The 17,529-nt window shown below is 33.9% G+C and overlaps 1 protein-coding gene across 1 annotated transcript in view; it reads left to right on the top strand.

The window, feature by feature from the left end:
- The window catches only part of LOC107436909 (transmembrane protein 132C dtn), an 83,803-nt gene extending 67,421 nt beyond the window's left edge, over positions 1-16,382 (top strand). The window contains exons 4-10 of the mRNA XM_043048436.2: positions 1,482-1,683; positions 2,330-2,473; positions 3,211-3,413; positions 5,228-5,327; positions 7,242-7,472; positions 8,527-8,718; positions 13,307-16,382. Coding sequence (XP_042904370.1) covers positions 1,482-1,683; positions 2,330-2,473; positions 3,211-3,413; positions 5,228-5,327; positions 7,242-7,472; positions 8,527-8,718; positions 13,307-14,605 — 2,371 coding nt within the window. The 3' untranslated portion in view covers positions 14,606-16,382. The remainder of the gene's footprint in view (positions 1-1,481; positions 1,684-2,329; positions 2,474-3,210; positions 3,414-5,227; positions 5,328-7,241; positions 7,473-8,526; positions 8,719-13,306) is intronic.
- The last annotated feature ends 1,147 nt before the right edge of the window (positions 16,383-17,529 follow it).

Below are 17,529 nucleotides of genomic sequence, written 5' to 3'. Positions count from 1 at the left end.
AATTTGCTACAAGATCATTCCCATTCCTAATTTGAAAAATTTAAATTTTCTGATAGATTTTCATACGTAAGTTGTTGGCCTTCAGCTATTGTCATTTATTTAGTGAGTCTCAATTATAGTTTGTTGTTACTATGACGACACTTCGTTTTTTCCCCTATTATGTAATAGAGGAACGTGGTGGCTCAGGGCATAGAGTGCTTACCTCGTAATGATGTGACCCGAGTTCGAATCCCAGAGATGATCCATTCATTCATCTATAGATCTTAATTTTGACCTGAACCAGAGAACGATAAATCTCCACTTCAGTAGTACCCCCAGAGGTATTGATTTGTTATGGAAACTTAGAGGACTTAAAGAGCACCAGTCACCATTTAATACACTGGGTTTTTTCGGCCGACTGGATTTGAAGTCCCGTTCTCACGAACACGAGCCCAACGTCCTATTTACCAGGCTTTCCATTAAATATAATTTTCCCAACTGGGAAACTATTGTAGATAGCATAGAACAAGATCTGAGGAATATGAGAGATGTTTAGTGGAAGTTACATAATGTTATTCGCTCCAATGGCGTCAGAATTTGTATCTTTCCTGTTCTTCTTTCGATAACATGAGAAGTTTTTCGGTCCTAATTTTAGTCAACTTACGACATATTTTTGTGCTCAATGTTTTTTATTATGTCGCTTATCAGTTCAAAAGTTGAACTGGTAGCTCCTTGGTTTGGCTATAATTTTCGTTTAGTTTTGCTAAAATTCCGTTTCTGGTTACTATGATATTCTTTGCTGTATTTGCTTTCAATGACATCACCTCTGGATTACCGCAACTTTTGTTTACCGTTATGTGATTGGTTCTTGGCTTGTTTTCATATATATTGATTTATTTTCAAATCTCCAACTATAAGAGGGTCCCCGATAGAGACTGGAGATGAGATCGGGCCCGCTTTTGGAGGTCCGTGGCCGAAGAATTTTAATCTGAGCCTGAGATACATAGGATTACTCAAATCTTGAGTCCAAGGCCAAATTTTGGGATCTCGCCTCTCAGCCTTTGTTGTCTGAAGAAAATCTTAAAAACTATTCTATCACTAACCTATGGAAGAAAAAGCGAAGATAAAAAAGGAACCAATTGCTCCAAAATGACTAAAAAAATTTAAAAAAAAAGAAAATCAAAACCTTAAGCTAAATAAAAGTCATTTGATAATTAGTGTTAGCCTCACAAAGCAAAAGCGCTGAATAAAAGAAGCAGATCGCTAACATTTTTATACCTTATAAATTTTATATTTTTCTGTACTTAATAACAGAACCAAACGTTTGTTTAAAAGTAGTAAAAAATGTGTATGGAAATTTTATCATGAATCTGGTTCTTTTTTTAAGCTTTCACTAGTATTATGGAAACAGAATATTTAAATTAATTATTTTGCAGCGAGTAATTATCAATACTCAGATTAATTCCGATTTGCTAACATTATTTTCCACTTTTTTTGTTTAGCGTCCAAGAGGTCTTCACTTGGTTGTTCGAAGTTGAGGAAGGTGCCGGTTACAACGACAATGGTCGGATCACTTGGCAACTGCGGTACATGCTGGACTCAAGTATGGCTGAGCAATACGACTTCGACGATGACAATGCCAAGATAACTTCTCGCCTAGACATCCATAAAGATGATGTACAAGCAGTTTTACCTATCGCTAAGGTACATTATTATTTTCATTTTTCTAATTTAAACATTCAAGATTTAGTTATGCGAATATTAATATGCATAGCCGTTTTAGCCTCTTCAGATATGATTTTTTTTATGATGAGAAAAAAAAATACTTAATTTTTTATATTGATGCATTTTGTACCAATTTTAACCGTCGTTGAACACTCAACCCAATTTTGAGTTTATGATTCTTAGTGTTCAACTACGTAGCCTTCCTTTTTTTTTTTTTTTTTTTTTTTTTTTTTTTAAACACAATTCAGAAGACAAGGGAATTCCTGGATCAAGTAATTCCTGGATCAAGTATTGGGAGAAATTTGCCTACCTGGAGGACTTTTCGATGGAACTAACTCGTTTAAAGGTTACATGAAGAGGAAAACCAATTCAAAAAAATAAAAAAAAGGAAGCAAGGATTCACAAAAGAAAATAATGTCAACATTTATGGCCGCCAATCATTAAATCAAAATTTACTGGCCGTTTTAACGCCAGTGTTTTAATTTGTTGTACTTTTCTTTCTTTTTAAAGATAAATTACTTACACTGGGAAAAAAGTTTTGCATTTATAAAAATACTTGAAAACTAATAATATGTATTATTTTCCCTGTATAAAATAAAAAAAGTTATTTTATTTTGTTTTACAGTCGAATCAACTTCTGAATAGTGCTGTATTGAATGGAAGACAAGTGTCTCAGCCAATGAAAGTATTTGTTGTGAGCCAAGCTGGCAAAGTTGGAGATGTTACTCTTCAGTCATCCTGTCATGCTTCTGATGAGTCCATCTTGAAAGTAAGCTATGCTCTTCTAACAAAACGGTTACATAAGGGAGGTTACATGCGTCTGGATTATGTTACACGCATAAGGGAGGTTTATGTTACTTGCGTTGTGAAATGCGCATGCGCCCGTGAAAAAAAATTTAACTTACATGAATGAATATCAAAGATTTTGCAAAAACCCGTAAGTTAAAAACGCTAATGTAGTGAAATATCATCTTAACTTCGACGATAAAATCAAAACAAATATTTACAATGGACGTCGATGTATTACAAAAGTCATACTTCTTCCAACTAAATTGTATAATTAAAATAAGTATATTCTATAAGTTATGTAAGCAAATTATAAATTTTTAGTTTCTTATGGACCTTGTGCAATTAGAAAATCATAATTTTTAAATAAAACCAATAAAAAAAAATTTAAAAATATCAAGCAATTGTTGTAAAATCACACGACTCATTTTAACATTTTGTAATAACGAATCCTTCATCTTCATTTTGTATTGGTATCCTTCTTGATTTCGTTGTAATTCAATTAAAACAACATACAACAGCTATGAACAGCGTGCTCGTAGCTTTATGAAACCACGCCACCAAAGACACGTAGTATCTAAAAAACGCGTGAGCATGCGCAGTTACTTCAAATCTAGTCGCACGGGATCTAGTACTAAATCGGTACTAGATTTGTCGAATTTCCCTATTGTTTTAATTCTTATGACTCAATATCTCATGGGTCTTAATAATTTTTCACAGGTGTCTCCATCTTGTACTTCTGTGTATCTGGATGGCTCAGAGATCCGTGGTTCACAAAATGCCTCTATTCTTGTCAAGTACGGCTCCTACACAGGACAGGCTCACTTCCTGGTATGGATGCCGGAACTGCCACTGACCATTAGGATATCGGATACAAAACTCAGTCAGATCAAAGGATGGAGAACGCCTCACTTGCAAAGAGGGTAAGTCAGTGGGAAATAATAACAGGCCTCGTTTTCGATATTTTTATGATTCTTGAAAACTGAAAGATATATCAAAATGCAGATTAAATGTAGGTCTTTAAAGATGTATCCATCTCTTCGCTCCACTGAAAGTTCTGTGCATAATTTCAATATTAGTTCAGATGGGTGAAATAATTAAAAGAATCGCCATTTTAATGATGGAAGCGTAAAATTTGGTACACATGTATCACACATGTAAAGTCATCTCATATTTATCCAAACAATAATAGCCCACGTTCTAATTGGTGACCCCTGAAAAGTTTTGATGCGTTCTTTTTAAATATTTAAAAAAAATTTTTCTTTAATAGATATCATTCAAAATTGTTAAAAATACATTTAAAAAGAGTTCGTCAAAATATTTGTATGAGCTAAATCTAAGATGGCTTTATTTGTGTGGTACATGTGTACCAAATTATATGCTTTTAACATTTAAGACGCAATTTTTTCACCTACCTGCAGTACTATAAGACCGGCATGTTAGATTTAAGGAAAATGTATTTGTTAATTTCAAAAATAATTTTGTGAGAACTAAATCTTCATCTGGCCTGTCGAAATAAATAGAGTTTTCAAAGGTAGGTCAACTTATTCATTAAATTAAATCAATGGAAGTTTCAGTCATATTGATTTAATTTGCAAAAATTCTCGACATCTTGTACTATTAGCAAGACTGCTGCTTAATTTTAAAAGGTAAAAAAAACATAAATAAATAAAACATTTGTATAAACATTTCTGTTTTTTTTTTAAAACGGAAACAAACTTTTTGTGACTACGACTATTTATTAATAGCTTTAACACAGATGCAGTAAATATGTGTGCTTTACTTATTGATAAGTTGTCGTTGTCGCGGTGATTTTAATTTTCCTGATTGAGAGATAAAAATGAAGTGTTCAAACTACCATTTTTTTTTTATCTTTTCCGGTATTAGATAAAATTAAAAAAATTGAAATAGTAATTATTTTGAATTATGGTGAAATTTTGAATAAATGGACATATTCATTATTTGGATTAATTATACTGAGAAACAATTTTTTTCCTGTTGCATGAGATTTTTTTAATAGATCTGAGATACTTTTTTATCACTTTTTTCAAATGTGCAATCGGTTTTGCTCTGAGCTACAGTTTTTTTAAGGACATTTTTAGAGAAATGAATTTTTATTTATCGAAATATACAAGTTTAAAAACGTTCTAAACAACAGGGGATCCCATAAATGCTGCAACCAACTTCTAGGAGATTTAAGGCACATCATTAGATTTAAAACGACATTGAAACTCATTCCCGGAAATGTCGTCATACTCCGCTAGTGACTCTTCCCTATTATAACCTGTTCAGAAGAACATGAAGAAACAGTTTATAACAGGGTAGTGCTTCTAGCTGTTTATGGCGACATTTCTGGGCATGAGTTTTTATGCCATTTTAATTCTTATGATGTGCTCTAACTCTCCTAAAAGCTGGTCGCAACATTTATGGAACCCTTTGTTATATATTAAGTTTTTAAACTTGTATATTTCGACAAAAATAGACTAAAAATGCCATTTTAAAAAGATTGTAACTTAGAGAGAATTCCCACTCCCGAATTATGCAATATCAAGTATTTGCATAAATGTCACAAGAAATTTGCTCCACGGAGTTATTTTGAAATATCTAAAACCATCTAACAAATTGATTGTTTTGTGTTATTAAGCAAGCAAAAATCCTGAATTAAACTAAACATCTTTATAAATGCATTTTCTTATTCATGAAATAGTACATATAATCTTCTTTTCCTCGCTTTTAGAAAACCGATGTCGTCCTTTGGGTCTAGCCGGACAGTAAACCATAAATCAAACTTCGCTACGTCTTCAGCAACTCGAAGTGACCGGTGGCTTGACAGAGAGGTGTGTATTTTAAAAATATTATCTCCTGCCGTTATAAAAATAGTTTGAAAAATGTTGTCGGGTAATTTTGGAACAAATCTTAAAATATACTTTTAAGAAAATAGATATTGAAATGCGCATTTGTTTAAAGGATCTTTTTGGAAATACTTTATGTGTTATGCTAATTAATTGTCAAATCAACAATTCTTTAAAAGTTACATTTCTTAAAGTAGCAATGTCTTGAAATCTTGTTATAAAAACTTGCTGGACGGCGAGAGAAAAAGACCAGTCTGGTAAAAAGACAAACGCAGTGTGAAAAAAGACTGTTGGCTTGTTCGAGATTTCAACAAGTTTAAATTACTTTAATGCAAAGTACATCATCTGTAATCTACAACTGTTATGTTTTTATTTAAACAAGCTGAAACAAACAAAAAAACAAGCTGAATAATTCATACAGTAAAAACTGTTTTCAATCCCCAGGCTTCATCATGCCTTAGATTTTTCACAGAAAGAATACATCACAAATCTAATTTTTACATTGCACTAGAGCTGCACAAAGTACTTTTGACGACGATCTGAGAAACATCCTTGAGGATGATCTGAAGACATGCCATCACAATTTTGATCCTCTGGGGAGGGGAGAGCTCCTCCACGAAGACAGATACCGCACTCTTCGGTCCCTTTGCAGGCTGATCAAAGTGGTCATCCACCTCCACACTGACCGCAACCTTGACCGACTTGATGCGTGACTTTTGTGATCTACTATGATATTAATGATCTGTCCTCTGCGGTTCATTAAGAAAATGGACACGACCTTTTATTTTGTTCCTTAAACTAGTGTTTTGACTAGAGTATTTTAAAATAATTAACTAGTGAATAATGATTGTTTGTGGTATTTGATAAAACTAATCGAATTGACTTTGTGCCCTCCATTTTAAGAATAATGTAAGATTTGGCTTCATTAATTAACGCTGAAAAGTTGTTCTTTGTGCTATGTCCGTTTCATTAAACACGCTGTCAATTTTTAAGCAAAATCTGAAGAAAACTATTTCTATAAATCAAGGTAAGTTCTACTTACCCCGTTCTTGCCACTGTGGTTGGAGGTAATAAATGTCAATTTGTAAAGTCTCATAAAAGACTCTAACATGTTTTATAGACAATCACTTTAATAATAAGGGAATTAGAAAACACAAACAGAAATGAATTAGCAATTAAGCTTCAATCATTTACGGAGCTAAACATGCTTGTTCTCAGATCGAGATATTAACATCAACTGGTGGCGTTGTGGGCGCACCAAAACAACATGCGCAGAAGACAGCTATAGTGAGAATTCTCGACACACGCAATAATAGCTATGTCCATTTTTTTTCACCAACGTAACGCCTATGTGAGTAACTTCTATGCTATGTCCAGAATTTTTAAAAAAATGTAGAGTGCGCAAAAAATGGACTACCCTGAATGACTTTTGATCTAATGATCGGATCTTCACGTTTTAGGACTCAATCTTAATGCTTTGAGGGGATGATCTGAAATATGCTAATTATTTAAAGCAGACCATAGCTTAAATTATAAAATCAGACACACACACAAAAAAAGCAAAATTGGTCGAATAGTTTCCGAAAAATCGAATTTTAAAAGTATAGCTTTTTTAAAATTCCACTTCTTAGGAACTATTCTACCTATTTCGCTCAATTTTTGTATTTTCGCTGTGTAAAATAGCAATGATGTAAAAAATTTTATAGCTTGAGATTCAGAATTTTTTCAACTATTATTATTAAATAAAATAATAAATATATGCTATACGTTATTTTTGTTATAAGTCATTATAGAGGTCCGTTTATTTATTTGAGCACTGTACACTAACGCTGCATAAAATTGAGACCTTTTAAATGCATTGTTTCATTGCTCAAGTTGCACTACATCTTTCAATTTCAGGATTTTGACATTATCTGCAGACTTCGGTATCAGCAGGGACATATTGATGTGTATACCAGGTTCTTCAGCGTAGACCACAATTCTGGACGAGAATCTTATCTTCTTAGCAGAAAAACAGAACTGAGAATTACAGACTTGGTGTCACCCTTCTTGAGGGTGGCTGATATGCGTATAGCGACTCTACAAGGAACAGTGGTTAGGGGAATGCAAAGTGGCAGGACTGAAGTTCAGGTAGGAAATAATTTAATATTATTCTATTCGTCTCGAAATTACGTGATTTGGGATGAAAAGTGAACTCTAGAATATGTAACAAAAATATGTATTTCCTCAACTCGAAACCTTGGGAAAAAAAGTGAATGACAATGATTATTTTTTTTAAAATTTGGACGAAATTTGTTTCCACGAAGAAGTGAAGATAATTATTTCGTCACTTTGACGAGATTTTTTGCTCGAGACATAAACCAGGAAACGGTTTCGTCTAAAGCTGTGAAATTTGAGTTTCCATTTTTTTACAGTTAAACATCTCTACAGTATTCCATTTTTAGTTTCATAAATTCGTTTCAAAAATATTAATACCACAGTGACATACAGGATGTTCAAAAGTTCGACTGATAAATTCTGAGGGACAATAAGAGACATGAGGAGCGTGAAAATTTACTATTCAAAATGAGATCGCAAACACGTTGAGAGGATGAAAATCGATGCAAGTTTCAAAAGCAAGTGCAAACCATGCTACAAACTTGCTAAATTAATTTGAACAATTATTGCAAGATCCCGCTGATGTCACTGAGCAGTCTACAACGACGTAAAAACTATTCCCGGGAGCACTAAAAAAATCAGTAATGCTTTCGATTACTGATTTTTTTTACTGATTTCGATTATTGATTTCCACAGCAACGACAATCCTTGCTGTGACATCCTCCAGCAGCGATTCAGAGTCTGTGTGCGTTTTTCGTGATTTTCGCTCCATTATGACCTACGTTATGACGTTAAGTTTTCATTCTTTTTATGCTTTTTATGGCACCCCTGACTTTTGAACACTCTGCATAATTAATTTAGGCATTTCATTTTTAACATCTTCGAAGGGTTTTATAATCAAGGTATGATGTTTTTATAAGCTGACGAGTCTAAAGCTTCCAATTCTGAGATATTTGTGAATTGATTTTAAGGAAATTATTAGCATTTTGTAATTAGTAGTCGGATTTTACATTAACAGCTTATTTTTCATAATACAATAAGTAACTTGTCGCATTAATAAGAAAAATTTTTTGTTTACAATTCATAGGTACTTTCACCCATAACCGGAAGAGTTAGTGGAGCAAAAGAAGTGCGAGTTGGAACTGATAAGGAAACAATAACTCATCTAGAAGTTACAGTCGTTGCTGGTCTTCAACTCACCGTAACCCCTGATGAAACGCTACCAGGAGTTTTCATCAGCCAGACCAGTATTCATCATAAGCTGACATCACAATATCAGGTAAGAATTGAACCCTAATTTAAAGACTGTAACTTTTCCAAAGATTTTGCGATATTTTATTTTTATTCAAAGGATTTTCTACAATATATGTTTTTAATATATATATTTTCCAATCCTTGACGCAAATGAAACCCATAACTTGAAAAAAAGTTATCAATATCTGACGAAAGCCAGATTAAAGATATCAAGATCTGTTTGATTGACGAATGAAACTAAGATGAGCAAGGTTTCTATGACCGGGAAAAAAATCACTTAATGACTTTTCTCAATGCTGTAAAGACGTTTAAATTTAGCTTTCAGTTGAGCATTACTATAGCATATTCTCTCTACGATTTTGCATCCATATATAGGGGAAAGTAAAGTAAGACCGGGTAGCTAAGATCTGAAGGCCTGATGGTGCTAAATATTCTACCTAGAAAATGTCAAATTCAATCGAGAAAATCATTCTTTGGTAATAAGCGATACTGATAAGCGATTCCTGAACCCAATCTAGAACACAAGTGAACTCCTGGATCAAGTATTGGGAGAAGTTTGCCTTCGTGGAGGACTTTATGAAGGAACAAACCAGCATTTGCGTTGCATGGAGAGGAAGAACACTGAAGCATCCTATGATTAGCTTGGCAGCATGGGGACTCTAACCCATGATTCGTTTACTACCAAGGACATTTTTACGTTAGCTTTGTGATCAGTGCGAGCCAGGAGCAGAATTCGTATCGACCAGCCACCGCTGAGATTCGAACCAGAGTCACCTCTTAGGAAAGGGAGTCGAGCACTATATCTCCTGAGCTACCTTTACATTTTATTTTGTAACCGTCGTTGAACAGCCGACCCAATTTTGAGTCTACGACTACCAATGTGTTTGAGTTTACGATTTGGCATGCACCAGTCCCTAATTCGCTCACAAGGAGTCTCCGGCCGTCGAGATTCGAACTTACGACCTCTCGGACGTAGTCCAACGTCTTACCAGCCAGACTATCCCGGCCTTCCATATACATTAAAACTTTTAATTAATCATGGTGAGGGTCGGGATAGCCTGGTTGGTAGGGCACTGGACCCATGTCCAGGAGTTCGTGGGTTCGAACCCCGCCGACCGAAGATTCCCCGTGTAGTAAATGGTGACTGATGCACGTTAAATCTGTCGAGTCGCAATGCCCTCCATGTTCTCATAACAAATCAATACCTTTGTTGATACTGATCCAGGAGTTTCCATGTCTTCGGGATTGGTTCAAAATTACAAGGCTACGGAGTTGAACATTAGTAGTTCGTAAACCCAAAATTGTGTCGGCTGTTCAACGACGGATATAAAATGAAATAAAATTAATCACGGTGTAGCTGTGGTAGCTCAGGAAATAGAGCAATGTCGCTTCTCAATAAGGTGACCGGGTTCGAATCCCGACAATGGCAGGTTGGTTCGAATTTCGAACCCGGCTCACACCGACCACAGTGCTAACGTAAAATATCCTCAGTGATTGAAATATCATATGGGTTAGAGTCCCATTTCCGTCAGTCTAACCGTGGGAGGTTTTCGTGGTTTTCTTCTCCATGTAGCGCAAATGCAGGTTAGTTCCTTAAAAAAGTCCTCCACGAAGGCAAATTTCTCCCAATATACTTGATTCAGGAGATCCCTTGATTTCTGGATTGGGTAAAAACTACAAGGATGCGGAGTGGAACATTGGTAGTCATAAATTGAAAATTCGGTCGGCCGTTCAACGACGGTTATAAAACAAAATAAAATTAAATTAATCATTGCTGAGCCTTGGTGGCTCAGGAGATAGAGCGTTCGCCTTCCAATGAGGTGAACCGCGTTCGAATCGCAGGTGATTACAAGTCAATACGAATCCGCACCCGGCTCGCACCGACCACAGTACAGATGTAAAAATATCCTAATTGGTAGACCGATCATGAGTTAGAGTCCCCTTGCCATCAAGCTAACAGCGGGAGGATTTCGTTCTTTTCCTCTCTATGTAACGCAAATGTGGGGTAGTTTCATCAAAAAGCCCTCGGAGAAGGCAAAATTTCTCCCAATACTTGATCCAGGAGTTCCCTTGTCTTCTGGAATGGGTTCAAAATGTCAAGGCTACGGAGTTAAGCATTAGTAGTCATAAGCCCAAAATTGGCTCTTCTGTTAAAGGACTGTTAATAATAAATTAATAAAATAAAATTATTCATGGTTACCAAATTTCTTTTTATCTCCCAAAAAAGCTAGATATGAAATTGATTTTTCACTAACAGCTGTTTTTTTTGGGGTCACAAACAGTCTCGTTTTATAGTAAATTTTATGTAAAACTGTATTCAGTCAACGTACGCAATCAAAAAAATGAGTTCAAAACAATTATTTACTTTTTAAAACCATTGTGAACAATGAACTGTACGCACTAATGCAAATAATTTTTTTGGCTTAAATATGTAACATGTTCTTTTAATAAACAAAAAAAATGAAAGATAATTTTAAATAAATAAATGCTGAAAAAAAGTATTCTAATTGACTCACTTTTCTCAGAACCTCTTCAATTATACTTTTATCAGAAATAAATATTAATAGTTTTGGTTTTTGCTTTTTATAAAAACATATCATATTTTTTTACCATACCAAAAAGGTAACGGAACTGAATTCATATTACAACTAAGGAAGCGAATCGAGATCTTTAAAAAAGTAAATCGAATCTTTTAAAAAAAAATAAAAGAAAAAGAAATATCAATTTAAGAAAGATATGTCCAAGTTCAAAATTATAATTATCACAGAATATGATAGTCACACATCATCTGCAGATCAAAGCCAATTTTAATGAGTTGAAAAATGAAACACAATATACACACATCACTCTCTTCCTAGATTTATTTTTTCAGTTTTTTCTCTCCATTTTTTCAGATCTTCTTTTTCTATTATTACACATTTTATCTTCATGATTTTCTTCTTCTGTTTCCTTCATTCTTTCGACATGTCTTATCTATCCTCTGTTGTCTTTTAGCTTTGATAAATCTTACGATGTTTTATCCTCTAATTAATCTTTCTATTTTATGGTTGTATCTTTTTTTTGCATTTGTTATTTTCATAAATAGTTCCGTATATTCTTTTATACGATCCAAACTATTTTCACATGCACATTAAGGGCCAGAAATATCAATTTCTGGCTCTTAATATTCATATTTTATGTTTCATTTTCGATAAGGAGAAAAAATATATATGTTTATATTAAAGGAGGTGATTACGGAACGCCATGTTTAATTTCGTTCTGTTTACTTTTACCCTTTCAAGATAGGCAAAATGAGAAAAAAACACTTCCCTAAGTCCGCATACTCTGAGAGTATACGAACTAAAACGTGATTAACAAGTTCAGAATCACACGATATCGCGTTGTCGAAATTCTTTCCTCTTCAGAGGGTTCTGTTTAGAAGAAATTTGGGTCCTTCACAAAATATCTTTTCATAAAAACGGACCCTTCACAAAATATTTGAACTTAAAAACGGACCCTTCACAAAATAACTTATCTTTTAATCGGACCCTTCACAAATTTGTTTATCTTCATTATTGTTTTGTTAATCGAATAAATCCTTCTTAGGAAGGGGGGGGGAAGAAAGATTTATTCGATTAACAAAACAATAATGAAGATAAACAAATTTGTGAAGGGTCCGATTAAAAGATAAGTTATTTTGTGAAGGGTCCGTTTTTAAGTTCAGACGAACTAAATTTTGTCCTGCAGACGCTTCTTCCTTTATTCGTCCGAAATGAATATTCTGCGTTCAGCAGTATAGGCTAAATACCAAATATTTATTTGCATCGCTAATCCAGTAGCTGCAATTGCTTTTTATTTTTTAAAATTAAATTTTTTTAATTATAATTTTACATTGTTGAGCATAATCTTGTATGTCTTTACAATTTAAAAACTCCTTGAAAAAGTTTTTTTGCAATAACGGACCCTATTTGCACAAATTCACAAAAGCGGACAGTGGTTGAAAAAATGTGACTTAACGTTTATTTTATATTCATAAATTACGAGTAATTTTTTCACAATTTTACCAAAACGGACCTTTCACAAAATGTCTGGTCAGACCTCTGCTCTTGTTTGTGTCACTAAAAGAGATCAAGTGGTAGCAAGACACATAATCATCCAACTGCAAAAGATATTATGTTTTCTCATAACAAAAGCATACTATTAAAATGAACTCATTGTAAATTTTAGAAACTAAAGTGGTTGCTAAAATAAGAAAATTTGACTTTGATTTTATATTTATATGCTACCACTCTTCAACAATGGTGAACCGCACTCGGCTGGCTATGAACGTGTTAAATACCGTATTGAGATCACGTCATTATCTTGAGCCGGTAGAGTCAGAAATGCCCGTTTTTTATACATGATACCGTGGATCTTGAAGGAAAAATCGCGTGATCATAGTTCTGGAAGGGTTAAGTATTAAAAGCCTTGCATACAGCTGATAGAATTAAAAGACTTTTCATATTGCTTTTTTTTACTGTAATAATATAATAATTTGTGTAATTTAATTATTTTTAGTGAAATTTAAATGTTCAGTTTTACTACCTATTCTGTTTGTGTAACTTTTCTGAACATTTATTAAATCTTATTTTTAGGAGGGGCTCCTGAATATAAAAGTGCACTTTTCTGATGGCACCTCAGCCTTACTAGAAGATGTCACAGATACTGACTATCATCTTTCCGTTGATACATTTGACAGTGGTGTTGTGGCATTCGCACCGATGGCTGGTCTCCATCATCCCCGTGTCATTGCTATCGGGAAAGGAAAGGGAGACCTACTACATGTCACATTAGAATTGGCTGAAAGATGTCAAAAGCGACGTAGCCAACCTCTAGCCATGGCGTATGCCTACATAGATGTAGATTTTTCACCAAATAGCAAAGCAATCATGAACGACGTTCGAGTGAAATCGCCAAAGAACGCGGATGGCGGACGAAAAAGACCAGATCACGTAGATCCATTTTCACCATCCCATGAAGAAGATAACGAGAAATATCTGAATTCCAACGACGCTAGCTCCATTTTATACCAAGACGCTGTTAGTCATAGAGGTAAATCATACCACGAACCAGCTGTGCAGGCTCGTCAGAATCTCGTTCATCCCTCGGATCTCACACCACTCGAAATTGGAATGTATGCTTTGCTCGGGGTGTTTTGTTTGGCTATTTTCGTTTTTCTAGTCTCGTGTTCTGTCTTTGCTGTACGATATAGACGCAAACAGGTACCACCAGTTACAGAGACTAGTGATACCGTAGCCCATGCCCATGATTGGGTATGGCTGGGCAGAGCCACGCTTGAAAGGAATTCCGTGAACACTCGCTGTTCGCAGACTCTTATCCCGATGGCCGACTTCAACGGCAACCACCAATCAGATGGAGTAGATTCTTCTACCTTGAAAGTTCAGAGACGGGAGAAGAATAATGGAACGCGTGCTATTGGAAGTGGCTGTCGGAGCAGCAATGTCTCCTTTCCGGGTTCTGAAATAAGCATTCGAATAACCACCAATCCCCAGGAATTAAGAGAAGAAGAAATAGCAATGCTTGAAAAGAGCACTTCAACGTGCCCGCAGAATAACATCAAACCGGTACCCATCGTTAGTTCTGGAAGCGCAACTGTTTCCAGGGAAAAAAGGGTTAGGATTGTCACCAATCCAGTGCCTCCTCCTATACCCCCTGGAAATGCACTAAAATTATTTCCTCCTCATCCTCCCCCACCAGTTCCCCCTCATCGTAATTTACCCCCTTTATCTGCCCACCAAAGATATTTAAGAGATTTCCAGCTCGGAAAATTCCGGGTGCCGGGTTCCGACGCGGAATGGGAAACAGTCGCACAGGGAATGAATTACGATCAACTAATTGAGTATTTTGAAAATTTAAAAGAGTCCAATGCCTGAAAAGCTGTTAAGTAGGGTTTATGCCATTTCAACATCGCGTTGTACAAGAAATGTCACAATAACTGCCCGAGGCAGATACTTGAGGTGAAGACATCGCTTATTTAGCAAGATTATCCTTGCAGTCATTCTAGTCCTTACTTAACTTTTTTGTGTTTTATCGCCTGAAAGGATGTGTCCAGAAAAAACCCTTGACGTACCAAACAAGCACATAGCTCTAAGTTGTGAAACTCTGTATTCATAAGCATGTGAAAAAGTTTATTTAAAAGTAGTGTCTAGTCTGTATCTTAATTCTGAAAACAATTGCCTAAGTGTTTTAATGATTCACAGGGTGACAAAAAATAACATGAACATCCAATATATATAGTGTTCCTATATTAAGAACAAAAACCGAGCATACTCGTTGATATGTGAGTCTTATATAGCAGTGATAAATTGTGAACGGCCTGCTGCTTTGTGTTTAATTGCTAACAGTTAACTTTTATTAGATTATACTTTTAAAGTTAATGTCAATGTTCTCAAATGTTACCTTAATATTAAACATACCATTGCCAGTTGAATGATGGATTTTTTTATGGAATAAAAAGAAAAGGCTACATTTTGTGTCAAAAATAATTACTGGCTAGGAAGGTTCCAGCAGTAATGCAGAGTCTCATCACAAGGAAAGTTTAATATAGGTAGAGCAAGCATACTGGGACACTATCAAAAAAAAATATCCACAAATCTTAAGGCTAACTATTTTGATCACTAGTTCCTTTTAAAAGGCTTTTTAATCGAAAGAATTTACTAATTTATTTAATGCTAAGATCGTACTGCGTTAATAAAATTTATTCAATGATCTTTTGCATAAAAGTGTTTTTGTATAAAATTATATAAAATTCTTTTGTAAAAAAGTTTTAATAAAGTTATGCGTTTATCTTATCAAATACATTTGTTATGCAGGGTGAGGCAGAAAAACTGTGCGAACAATTTTTAAATAGCTTTATTAAAGATAAATAATTCAGTAATATATAACAAATAATAATAAAAGCCGACTTTTACTAATAATTAAATTTAATTGGTTTCAATGTGACCGCCTTTTGCAGAGGTGCAAACCCTTAGTAAAATTTTCAGCAATGGGCTTTATCCCACTTTTGGCGAAGCGATTGTTTTAGAGAATCTTAACTTTTGTGTGCAATTTTGTGTACAGAGCGACTGAATGATTTCACTCTGTCGTTTTCCTTGCTTAAACAATTCCATAATTGCAGATCTTTTACTTGGCATTTTAAAATAAATAAAAACTAAGAATATGTTATGAAATATTTTATAATTAAAGTTGTAGACAAATCGATATGAACACACAAATTTAAAAAAAAAATTAACTTCTATCCTATGTTACAATAACTGGAGTCCAAGTTTTTTTGCTGCATCCTGTATACAACGATAAACTCAAAGTTTCTCTCTATAAATAATCGCATTAAAGTATGTTTAGTTACTTCTTCGAAACAGAGGGGGAAAATTTACTTAAGCAATTAAGTTCCAAAATTTCTAGAACTAGCGAAACAAAATTCTATTTCTTTGTTCCAAAGCTTTGAGTTTTTTGCACGCTGTTCGATTGAATGTATTCGAAGAAAAAGTTGCATTCGGTTTTAAGATGCATTATCGAATAATTTAGGATGCATTGCGTCTGCTATTTAAGATGCTTTCAATAAATGTCATAAGAGCTTTCTTTCTCAATGTTAACATATTTTATGCAAAACAAAATACGTATTCTTGGCGAATATTATTTAAATTAAGAAAACTAAAGAATGTTTATGTATGGACACAGATTCTTACTTAAGATTAAAAAAAAAATTTCACTGTGCATATACTGTATTAAGATTTCCAAGTTATTTAAAGTCACCCTGTGTGTAGACATAGTTTGTTGAATTTTTTATATTTCTTTTTTTTATTATTTTGTTGTTGTTTTTTTATGTGGTGCAGAAAAAAATGCAACTTGTTATGTCAGATACTGATTATATCGTATTTTGAATTAGGAGTACCATATTGTGTTGAGTTGTAAAGAGTAATATCTTTATACCCATCAAGAATAATTGCTTCAACTCTTAAATGTTTCATAAAATCATTTCATAAACTATAGTGATTTGTTAAAGAAGAGTAAATTGTTTATAACATCAGAGTGAGTTGTACTGTCAGACATATTATACTGTTTCTGTTGCATTTTTTTCATCATTATATTTTAGTTCATATCATAAATTAACTAACTCAGGTTTTGCAGCGTCATGTTAGACATTTTTATCGGGTTTAGTTTTATTTAATTTTTAATAGAGTTTGCTTTTTAAGAAGCCCTTAATAACAACAACAAAAATTAACATACATCGATAATTATTTTAATATTGGGTCATTGCAAATTAAATGTCCGACTATACGTTAAATTTAAAACATAATCTTAATGTTTTCAGAATTCCCATCGCAAAATACCTAAAAGTCAATTTCATTGATATAAATGCAAATTTTGCTTAAGCTTCTGTCTAGAATATATAGGTTTTATAAAATAGAAAGTGAACAAGTGAGATCGTGAGAAATAGAGTATGTTCCGCAGAATGCGTATAACTTATTTACTAGTTCACATGAGAGTATTCAAAATGAATGTAAAGTCAGGCGAAGGGTGCGAAGCAGAACAACGGAAAGTAATAAGATTTTCAGTGGCAGGAGTTGATTCCGCCATGCAGTTCAAGTGATAAAAACAATTGCATTTTACTAAATAAAAATGCAAAAATAAGAAAATCATCCGAAATAGTGAAACCAGCATCAATAAACAGATTAAGATATTTATATACAAATTACTTAGATATATATTTTTTTTTTAATATCATGGACATTTTAATTGTAATGAACCGATATTAATTGCAAAAATTCTAAAACGTTTGATGTTTTAAAACGTTTTA

Source organism: Parasteatoda tepidariorum, chromosome 5 (genome assembly GCF_043381705.1).
Source record: "Parasteatoda tepidariorum isolate YZ-2023 chromosome 5, CAS_Ptep_4.0, whole genome shotgun sequence".
NCBI lineage: Eukaryota > Metazoa > Arthropoda > Arachnida > Araneae > Theridiidae > Parasteatoda > Parasteatoda tepidariorum.
The sequence above is the reverse complement of the archived record's forward strand: the minus strand, read 5'-3'. Positions and strand labels throughout refer to the sequence as shown.